This window comes from Stegastes partitus, unplaced genomic scaffold, assembly GCF_000690725.1.
Source record: "Stegastes partitus isolate 25-593 unplaced genomic scaffold, Stegastes_partitus-1.0.2 Scaffold824, whole genome shotgun sequence".
Lineage (NCBI taxonomy): Eukaryota > Metazoa > Chordata > Actinopteri > Pomacentridae > Stegastes > Stegastes partitus.
Genome location: NW_007578555.1, coordinates 70,525 through 80,964, shown reverse-complemented (window position 1 = coordinate 80,964; position 10,440 = coordinate 70,525). Strand labels below are relative to the sequence as shown.

Below are 10,440 nucleotides of genomic sequence, written 5' to 3'. Positions count from 1 at the left end.
GGTGTTCACTGCAGCTGGGTTCTGTAATTGTTCAGTTCAGAGTTTTTTTCTGTCTCTCTTTGGAGTTTGGATGAACTGAGCCTTTACTTAACCTTCCACATAAAATGAGTTGAAGAAACGGTGATAAAAACACGACCTTAGATGAGAAATAAAGGCCTAGTGGGTTCTCTCAGAACCGTCTGTCCCTCCGTCGGGCTGTTGGCGCTCTACAGAGAACAGTTGCTTCTTTCTCTGCAATCCGTCAGATCTCAGATGGAAAGTGATGATGCTGCTGCAGCAGCAGCGTCGTCAGTCAGGCAGTAAACAGGACAGCAGGAGATCAGTGGGCGGGAGGCAGGAAGACGTAACAGGTAAGGAAACAGTGATGCATCGACGGGTAGACTGACACGGAGACAGCCAGTCACACCTTGAGGAAGTGAGCACAACAACAGCAGCAGAACAAAAGACGAGTCATCACGGAGGTAAAGATGCTGTTTTTCTTCTGTTTTATGTTACAGACTTCAGTTTGAAAGGTGGCTCCTTGTTTCTGTTGATGTTCTGGTGGTGCTTTGGGAGGTTCTACCAACACCCTGACTGCTGTGTTCAAATCTCACCCTGACTATCGTACCTCTGATTATTGTAAATGTATATCTGTGAAAATTCAATAAAAATAAATATGAAAAAAGAAAGAAAGGTGGCTCCTTGACATCACGTTGCTGTGAACGTTCTCCGTCCACAGATGGGCTTCATGCAGCACTTGGTTACTGTTCTGATGATGTCGGTCCATTTGGGCCGCGCCGCTCCGGTAAAGTCTTCCTCCTGCTTATTTCTGTATAATTCCCTGAAAGCCAAAGTGTGACAGACGTGTGAAGACGACCATGTGGCGGGCTGCTGTGTGGTTTGGTGTTGACTTGTGCTGACGTGTTCCAGATGCAGAGGACCTACTGGACGGGAGGCAGAGAGTGCTGGCTGTGTCCTGCAGGTCAGACTTTTAACTGCTGCTCTGTTAATAATGAATGAAGCAGCTTGAGATGGGTCAGAGACAAACAGCTTGTGTGTGCTGCAGCCGACTACGACCACATCCTTCATTAACATGCGCTGTGCTGCGTCTTCCTGCTTCTCTCTGCTCCGTCAGGTCACTATCAGAAGTCTTGTACTGAATGTGCAGTGTGTCCTCCTGGAAGCTTCACGACGGACTGGAACCGAGAGGACAGCTGCCACCGCTGCTACAGAGACTGCTCAGCAGGTAGGGCAGCTGCTGTTTCCACCTCTGGGCTGTTCTCAGCACACAACAAACCAGAAACTCTTCCTACTGACTCGAGCTGCCGTTAAAACCGTCTGTGTTTCTGTCAGACTTTCAGCTGGTGGTGGTTCAGAACTGCAGCAGGACGGCGGATCTGCGCTGCAGCTGTGCGCCCGGGTTTCGATGCACTGAGACGTCCCCATTAACTGACAACTGCAGAGTGTGTGAGAAGATCCAGGACTCGACTACAACCGGTAAACAGAGCAGCCAGCAGGGGGCGCCAGGCCGCTCATCCTGTTCGTCTAACCAGGAAGTCCTCTCAGACCAAACCTCTGTGTCAAGGGAAGACTGGGCCAAGAGGGTTCAAAAGTTTGTAAAGTCCAACAGCAGCAGACGTGGAGCAGAATCCAAACACATAAAAGAGGAGCTAAGCTAAACCTGAACGCTCTCAGAGTCCAGAGTGACTGTCGAGCAGCTGTTTAGATCAACCACCTGTAACAGGGAGTTTACCCGTAAGTACAGACGAACCCGGAGCTGCTCCGGCTGGATGAGGGACCAGGAACCAGGCTAACGTCCAGCTGAGATACGGATCAGTGACGGTCCAGCGTTTAAAACACTCACGTCAACAGTGAGATTAGTTTTACTGTAAGAAGTCCTTCAGTCCTTTCCTTTGGTTCCTGAACTACAAATATGGATCATTTAAAATACGCAGAGCTCTGAATATGTCAGCCTGTAGCATTAGAGACAGAGTGTCATCTAACAGCCCAGGAAGTCGATTCTCCACGATGTTGACCTCCATCAGCTTCTGACTGAACCTTAGTGAAGCTTTACGCCCACAGAGGAGCAGCTGGACCGTCATTTAGTTCATTAACATTAGTTTGTAGAAACTGTTTTTTACTTTGACATGAATGAGTGTTTTTTGTTTGTTTGTTTGTTTGTTTGTTTGTTTGTTTGTTTGTTTGTTTTGGTAATTTCTTGTAAAAAAAAAAAAAAAAAAAAAAAGCCAGATTTTATTGACCACGATTCAACGTTAAAGACCAACAAAACAGAGAACTTCCAGCTGAATGCTTGTTTATGAATCTGTCCCTGAGCAGAACCAAACCAGAGCTAAAGCAGAGGTCATTGGACTCAGATCCACTGTATGACCAGAATCAGAACCCAAACACATGCCGGTGTGTTGGTGTCGGGCCTCTGAGGGCCTGAAGGTCGGCGGTGGTCTTCACAGGAGAGTTTCTGGTGTTGCTGACAGCAGCAGCACAAAGAAGCAGATGAGTGCAGTTTATGGTCCAGATCCGACTTCTACCGACTGTCAGGGAGAGAAGTTAGAGTGGTCGGTCCTGACCTCTGAAACCAAACCTCTGTGTTCTCCAGCAGCAGTGAAGTCCACCAGAGACCAGCAGACGTCGTCCTCAGCTTCCTCCAGCCCCTCCAACACCTCCAGCCCCTCCAGCACCTCCAGCACCTCCGGCACCTCCAGCACACGCTGCTCACCTCCACGGTGAGTCTCAGAGCAGCTGGAGATCGCTCAGCATGCAGCTTCACTGTCATGTTGGAATCCCACACAGTGCTCTGGTCTCTGATCAGCTGTCCGTCCTCCCTCACAGATGTGGAGCTCAGTCCGTCCCGGCAGCAGACAGCAGCACCCAGGGTGAGTGGCGTGGTTTTAAATTGGTTAGAAAAGGATTGAGATAACGTTTAGTGATGCCGGCAGCACCACATCACTTATCTGGTCTCCGGTCATTATTTACAGCTTTGGCCTGTTTCAGGTCAACGTGTAAATTCATACTTTTTTCTGTGCTTTTACTAAATATGATCTATAATTTAACACAGATATGAATAACTAGTGATGCACGATATGAAAAGTTCTGGCCGATACCAATATCCGATAGTAAGATTTCTGATATCGCCGATAACCGATATTACCGATGTTGATTTTTGTTGTTGAGGGCTGCAGGTGGCGCAGTTGGTAGCACTGTTGCCTCACAGCTAGAAGGTCGCCGGTTCTTGCGTGGAGTCTCCATGTTCTCCCCGTGCAGCGTGGGTTCTCTCCGGGTTCTCCGGCTTCCTCCCACAGTCCAGAAACATGCTGAGGTTAATTGGTGATTGTAAATTGTCCGTAGGTGTGCTTGGTTGTCTGTCTCTAAGTGTAGCCCTGTGATAGACTGGTTACCTGTCCAGGTGAACCTGCCTTCACCCTGAAAAATGAGTATAAGTGAGCACTGTGAGAACGTGGAAACTATTTAAAAGAACCCAAATTAGACCACATAGCCGGCTTCATTACATCACAAAGTAGAACATGTTTAACATGTTTAAGTCCAGGACCGTTTCAGTAAAAACATCAGTGAAACAGCAGCGATATCAAACGTAGAGACGAAGGCGCTGATGGTGGATGATCAGCGGCTACATTTGTTCATCAGACCGATACCGATGTGGACGCCGATATATCCTTCATCCCTTTAAATAACCATGAAGAAAAATAAATTCAGGCCTTAATATACACAGTTAGTTGTTGTTGTGTGTGTCAGACATCACTCCGTGGTCCTGACCGTCTGTCACTTATCTACACACCGATGCTGTGAAACACAACCAGCTCTGGTGCAGGCGGTCATGTTGGTTCCTTTAACATCTGCTGGGGGTTCTTCTGCTGATGCCTCCAGATGTTCTTCTGTTGGTTGACAACAAACGTGTGTGTTCAGTGCTTTCACTCACTGTGGTGTTAACCCGGACTGAACAGAGAAGCGTCTCACGTTTTATATTTATAAATACCTTGAATTCTGCGATTATCTGGATACAGTCCAGAGGTTTGTGGAGCCTCCAAACAGCTTCACCTGATCTGAACTAACATTTTACTTTCTGCTGGTTCCAGCTCAACATCTACAAACTGTCCAGTGAACTATCATTTCATCACAGCTCGGTTCTGGTCAGTTTCAGATCACTCCAGAGTGCTGGCGGCCATTTTGTGTCCGGTGGTGGTCATGTCCTGCGTTGCCGTGGCGATCCTGTTTTGTGTCCGTCGGCCCGGAGACGAGACGTGTTTCAGACAAAGTAAGAAGACGTGTTGAGCTGAAGCTCCTCTGAGGAGGAACGAAGTTTAAATGATGATTGGAGCTGACCCTGACTCATGTCTGTCAGCATGACTCAGCACTTTTCACTCACTCCTGCTTTTCTGTTTTTCAGCCATCGCTAAGCTCTGCAGCAAGGTGAGAGCGCCACACAGTGGAGGGTTTACAATCACAAGTTTACTGGTGTTTTACAGATTAAACTATAGATGATATCTCAGAAAGTCACAGACAACGGTCTTCATTTACGTTACCCACAAAAAAACTGTAAAAGATATCAGAAATCTGTATAAATGTATGAGTATAAATAGTAGTTCATTCTTTTACAAATTTTGAACACTAAACTACAGTTTTACTGTATTTAAAGCAGCTAAAAATATTATTTTACAGATATTTGCTGTTATTTAAAAGACAAATTATAAGTAACGTTTGAAAAATTGTTAATTAATGTTTAAATGTTTATTTTACTGATTTTCTGTTTTGTTAATTACAGATAAAGTCATCGTTTACATGTTAACCGTAGAAAAACAGGCCAAAGCTGTAAATAATGTCCACGTTAGAACTCTGTTCTGATAAAGAGTCGCTAGTTTGTCTTCAGTGTTTTTAACTGCATTCATCAAATCCTGTGGCTTTGTGTTTGTCTGCTGCATCATCTCTGACTTTCACCTTCTCGTCCTTCAGGAAGGACAAAACGCGTCTCACAAGTCCAAGGACTCGACTCGTCCGTTCAGCCGAGACTCGTTCGGCGCCAAGCAGCCCAACTCGTCCGTTGCAGCTAATCTGGGTACAGACATGAAACTGCTGTGAAACGCCGAGCGTGTGAAGCTGCAGCTGTGTCACTGTCTCCTCCTTCATGTGCTGCAGGTCCGGTCCACGTGCACAACGCCGGCACCGTCGTCTTCAGCCTGCTCAGCCAGTTCACGGGCCACGTGGGCCCGACCGTGGAGGCAGGCGAGGCCGAGCGGAGCAGCCCGGAGCCCGACGGAGGCCGTCCCGTCTTCCAGCCTTCGTCTCCTCACATCTCTGAGGAGGAGCAGAGCGGCGACAGCATCTTCTTCCCCTCCCAGGAGCAGGGGAAGGACTTCCACATGTCCAAGGAGGAGGCGCTATGATGCAGACACCAGAGGTTCTGGTGCTTCCAGACACTTTCTTTATCTGAAGGGAGTATAAAAGTGGGACTAGAGGAGCATGGAGACTAGAAGAGCAGCAGGAACATGATCTTCTTTGTAAGTTTTAATTTAAAACTCTTGTAAATACTCTTAAATGAGCTGTGAGCGGTTCATGTTTGTGTACATAGCAGCCACTGTGACCCAAGTGACATTTTATTTTGAATAAAGAAAACTAAGTAGAAACATGTATGAAGTTATTACACAACATCCACACCTGATGTCAGACATACGTACACGATGTGTTTCTGCTCTGATACGGAGCGACGCCACCGAGGCAGCAGCAGAGTTCACCTCCAACAGACCAGAAACAGCTCGAGGAACACGACCAAGAGTCCGCAGAGTTAAAATGTCAACAAACCTCCCCGATCCAGACCTGATCCCCGAGGTCTGAACAGTAAAGCAGTGAACACAGATATATACACAAAAACACAAATGTAGAGGAGGCAGACGCCTTCAGAGTCCTGTACTATGGTACATACAGCTTTCAGCGACTCACTACAGCTTCTTCTGTCACAGCGTCACTGTGTGTTTCCAGGTTCTTCCAAGTTCTCAGTGTTTCTACACTTTTGTCATCACAGCTGTCCAGCTTTTCCTCTCAGAAAGCAGCGTCAGTCTTAAGCGTCACGTCTTCAGCAGCTTCAGTCCCCTTAAAGTCCACAGCAGTGACAGACATTCAGCATCTGCTAGGTTCCACCAAACGTTCCCCTAAAGTTCCTCCAGTTCCTCTTTAGTCTTTAACACACACGTCGATGAGTTGCTCACATTTCCCACAAACCTCCTGGACAGGCTTCGACACATCTTCGTCCTCGGAGCTCTGAGCTGCTGGTTTTTCAGCCAGGAAGTAGCCTGAGCAGCGACACAAGAGCAGCTTCAGTTTTTGGAGCAACTTGTGTGAAAATGAGTTAGTTAGGATTAGTTCTGATCATCTACTGACCGTATCTGGACCGGATCCAGCGCAGGAAGGGCTTGATTCTAGCGGCCACAGCCAGAGCGATTCCTGCACACAGCAGGGCGGTGATCACCAGGAACCACACGGTGTCTGGAACAGGTCAGAGGACAGTTTACACCTGCTCAGGTAGACTCTGTGAGGTCATGAGAGCATCAGGTTACCGTACCTCTGAGTGGCGCCCGGGGGGCCGGCAGGGTGGTGGGGTCTCCGGGTTCAGGGGCTGGAAGGAGAACATTGTTAGAGCTCAGAGGAAACGTTTACTGCCATCATCCAAACTACGTCCTGTCACCTGGTGTGAGTGTGACCTGTTGCCGTGGTTACTGCTGCGGAAACAAACGGTTGCTAACTGAGGTCAGAACATGTTTACCAGCATCATCTGTTGCCGTGGTAACAGTGTTCCCTGTAGTACCACAACCTGCTGCCATGTTTGGAGTTCTGCCGAATTCAGTTTCTCCTGTGAAACATTCAGAGAGTTTCCAGGTGAACATGGAGATAGTTCAACATCTTCAGGACGAGCTCAGAGAGACAGGAAACAACACAACTACAGACAAATGGGACTCAAAGCGACCAGTAAGAAACAAAAGGGGGACGAGAGACATCCAACCAGAGACACAAAGCAACAGAGAAGAGACTAAACTGTGTCAGGATGTAGAACATGAACAGTCAGCTACCTCTGAGGAGCGTGTGAACAACTGTTCTAACATGTTGGCTCCAGGTTTTTACATTTCTGTTAAATAAATAATCAAAGATCTCGTTTCTTCTCTCTGGTCTCATGGTTCTGAGTCCTGCTGACAGAAGACATCTCTGAGTTCTGTCTCCTCCTTCATGTGGTTCTGGTTCCACAGAGCTGCAGGACTTGATGCTGAAACATGAAGCTCAGTGAAGAAAGATGAGACGGAAACTGCTGCTCGGTTCTCAGAGGGTTAAAATAAGATCGACTCTGTTTTTATGGAGAACGATGACACACAGATGGAACAAACTGTTATACTGTGAAAAAGAAAAAACGTGAGTCATCGAGCAGCACGCGATCTAAATGTGCAGCTCGACTCCATGAAGAGACGTTGGTAGCACCGCTCTGTAATTACAGGACACAGTCTGGGACCTCATGGATTGGTTTCTGAGAGTCAGAACAGTAGAGAATGAACATCTGATCTGATCTCTGCTCCAACACTCTGTCTGTTTAATGTGTGACCGCTTTGCTTCTTTCTGCTGATCTCTGGCTGCTGAGACATTATTTCTGTTTGCTGCACAAACTGGTATCAGAAGAGACTCTGGATGTAAAAACAGCTGATCAACGGTGTGTTTGCTGACCTCCAGTGGTTCAACCTGCACACTAATTAATTCATTAACGAGGGCAGAAGGCCACATTTCAGACCACAGCCGACTCCGCCGGCTTTGTGGTGGAACCAGAATCTATTTATAGCTCATTCTGCAGCAGACTCTCCTCCTGGTGTTCAACTAGTTCTCTTTGCTGTTGTAGGAGCACTCATCATTCTGTAGAGCTATCTGTGGGGTTTCTTATGTTGCGTTCGTGTGCAGAGCGACAGAAATGTTTCGCTGGTCAGGTGTGTCTCACCTGCGGTGGGCGGAGCCTCGGTGGCTTTGGCGGTGGGGGTGGTGGTGGGGGTGGTGGTTGGGATCAGGACACACATGCTGCACGAGTCGTCTCTGCATCGGTATCCAGCTCTGCATGTGCACACGGTGTTGTGGGTGGAGCTGCAGTTCTGCTTCACCTCCATGTTCGCTGCCATGAAAAACAGAGTGTTTGACGCTCAGGTAGACGCAGAAGAAAGGCGTCTTCAGGACGTGACGAGTCAGAAAGAGCGAAATGAGTCAGAAACGGGGCAGGCAGGTAAAGATTCTGGTTCTCAGTCATAAGACGGTTAAATTATCAGTGCTGAAGCGTCCTTAGCTGTTAGCTGTCACTGAAAACAGTATTTCACTTTGATCAGACGGTTTCTGTCTGACGGCAGCTTTAATGTCTCCTCATGATCTGATGCCACAGTTAGCAAACAGAAAACTACTTCTATGACTTTACAGTCGTCACCGAAGCAGCCAGCGTGTAAAACAGTCATTCATCAAGTCATTCAGGGTCTGAGTCCAGGCTCATGTTCACATGTTAGTGTCTCATCTTTACCGTAAAACCTGCAGCACACTGAATGTTCTTCTGGTGACGGTCTGTCTGCTTGTCCTCCTCGCTGGGAGGTTGGAGGTCACAAAACAGGAAATGTGCAGTTTGAGGAGCCTGCAGGGACTCTGGCTGGGCGGCGCTTTGGTCCCGTAACAATCCCACGAACGCAGTAAGATATGAGTTTGGAGGTGAAGGAAGAAGCTCAGAGCAGCAGGTTCTGGATCTGGAGCTGAATCTGTTCTAAATATTGACACATGTGCAGGCTCGCTGCTTTTCGTGACTCTTTTCTCTGACAAACCTCCAAATCCCTGCAGCACCGTGACAAACACCAGAAACACTCTGTTGTTCTGTCTGATCCGTGTGTGAAGTTCTGCGTAGGTTGAATCATTTCCACTTAAATTAGTTTCCACAGCCGTTAATTGGCATAAAGCCCCTAAAGTTTCAGACATTTGAACACCCACCTTCCTCCCCCCAGAGTCGACATATTAGAGCTTTAAAGAGGTTCTTATGAAGCGTCTGTTCCGTCACATGTAACCTGTCTGTTGCTGTGATGTGTGACGGAGGCTTCGGAGTCCAAACACAAAAGTCAGATTCTGCTGAATAAACTAAGAAGTGAGAATCACAGACTTTGTGTCATGTCTTAGTTTTCCACAGTGACATTTAAAAGCAGCCGAACAGAACTTTCTGCTCACCTGAGTAATAACATCTGATCTGACGTTTGTGCGTCTCTTTCCGATGTTTACGTCTTTTCAGGGTTTTCTGTGTTTCCACTGATGGTCTGTGTCTCAGCAGACGCTCTTGTTGCTGCACAACAGGAACCCAGCAGGTCTGTCAGACCCTCGTCCCCGTTTCGTCTCTGTCTGACTGGATCCCACCAGAAACATGAAGCGGGAAACCCCCTCACATGTGCGCCCTCTTTCCTGCTCTGAACACAACGTGCTCAGAGCAGCTAAAGGTCGGCTCGCTGCTGAAGCCGGTCCGATGTGTGGTCAGGCCACCGGCACCATGACTCACAGCATGAGGGCGGTTCTACGGCGACACGTTCCCACGGCACTGTTTGATCACACCGGCACAACAACAGTGGTTCTGTAGAGGCTCTCTGGTTCTTCAGGAACCGACAGAAGAACCTCTTCATCTGACAGGCTGTTCTTTAAAGGTTCTTCATGTGCGCTGGACTTCTTTGTCTTGGCAGCATTTCATCAGAGCTGCAGCTGATCGTTAGTTTGTTCTGGATTCATCTTTGGTCGATGAAACATCAAAGATTCACAAACCAGAACCCAAAACATTAAAGGTGTTCTGAGGGAACCGAGAAGTGCTGCAAAGTCTTACATTTGCCTTTTAGTGGTGCCTGAAGGAGCAAAGCTGTTGTTGTTTAAAGGGCTGTTTGTACAGAAGGTTCTGCTGATGAGAGGTTTTTAATGGACCTGAAGGGTTCTACCAGGCATCACTGTTCCACTTAGAACCTTCACTGTTCTGACAGAAACACCTGTGCATAAGTTTGTATTCAGTAAATCTACTGCTGATGTCTCAAAGTGAAATAAAGAAAACTGAGATGATTATCAAACGACTGAAATGGTTCCTTACAGAACCTGGTTCTGCTTCAGTTCTTTGGTGTTTCATTTATGGAGCCTAAAGGAACCGTTATTAAGTTTTTTGAGGCGCCTTTTGGGGTTTTTCATTGAACCTCTTGCTGAAAGGTTCTGAAACAGTTCTCCTGTGGCATCACTGGTTCCAGTTAGAACCTCCACTGTTCGAGGGTCTGGTCCAGTCAGATCCTCACATCTCAGTCCTGTCTGCATGTAGGAGTCACCAAACTTTAAAATAAAAGACGGTTCTGAACCTGTCTGTGAGCAGTTCTCTGAGTCTACAGGATACAACAGAACCACGGTTCTCTGAGTCTACAGGATACA

The 10,440-nt window shown here is 47.4% G+C and overlaps 2 protein-coding genes across 4 annotated transcripts in view; one reads left to right on the top strand and one right to left on the bottom strand.

The window, feature by feature from the left end:
* Positions 1 to 20: 20 nt before the first annotated feature.
* Positions 21 to 5,633, top strand: LOC103365284 (tumor necrosis factor receptor superfamily member 5). 3 transcript variants are annotated; one of them, XM_008292691.1, is made up of 11 exons: positions 21 to 461; positions 719 to 783; positions 905 to 961; positions 1,115 to 1,225; positions 1,333 to 1,476; positions 2,597 to 2,720; positions 2,827 to 2,870; positions 4,148 to 4,267; positions 4,400 to 4,422; positions 4,963 to 5,065; positions 5,146 to 5,633. In XM_008292691.1, exons 3-11 carry the CDS (start codon positions 910 to 912, stop codon positions 5,391 to 5,393), a joined length of 969 nt encoding a protein of 322 aa, XP_008290913.1. In that variant the 5' UTR covers positions 21 to 461; positions 719 to 783; positions 905 to 909; the 3' UTR covers positions 5,394 to 5,633. The 3 variants fall into 3 exon arrangements, with proteins under 3 accessions (XP_008290913.1, XP_008290914.1, XP_008290912.1); XM_008292692.1 differs by having other exon boundaries at positions 2,594 to 2,720; positions 4,154 to 4,267; XM_008292690.1 differs by having other exon boundaries at positions 2,594 to 2,720.
* LOC103365285 (CD27 antigen) overlaps positions 5,591 to 10,440 on the bottom strand; it is a 7,676-nt gene continuing 2,826 nt past the window's right edge. The window contains exons 4-7 of the mRNA XM_008292693.1: positions 7,976 to 8,143; positions 6,566 to 6,619; positions 6,385 to 6,489; positions 5,591 to 6,296 (exon numbers count right to left, since the gene is read on the bottom strand). Coding sequence (XP_008290915.1) covers positions 6,178 to 6,296; positions 6,385 to 6,489; positions 6,566 to 6,619; positions 7,976 to 8,143 — 446 coding nt within the window. The 3' untranslated portion in view covers positions 5,591 to 6,177. The remainder of the gene's footprint in view (positions 6,297 to 6,384; positions 6,490 to 6,565; positions 6,620 to 7,975; positions 8,144 to 10,440) is intronic.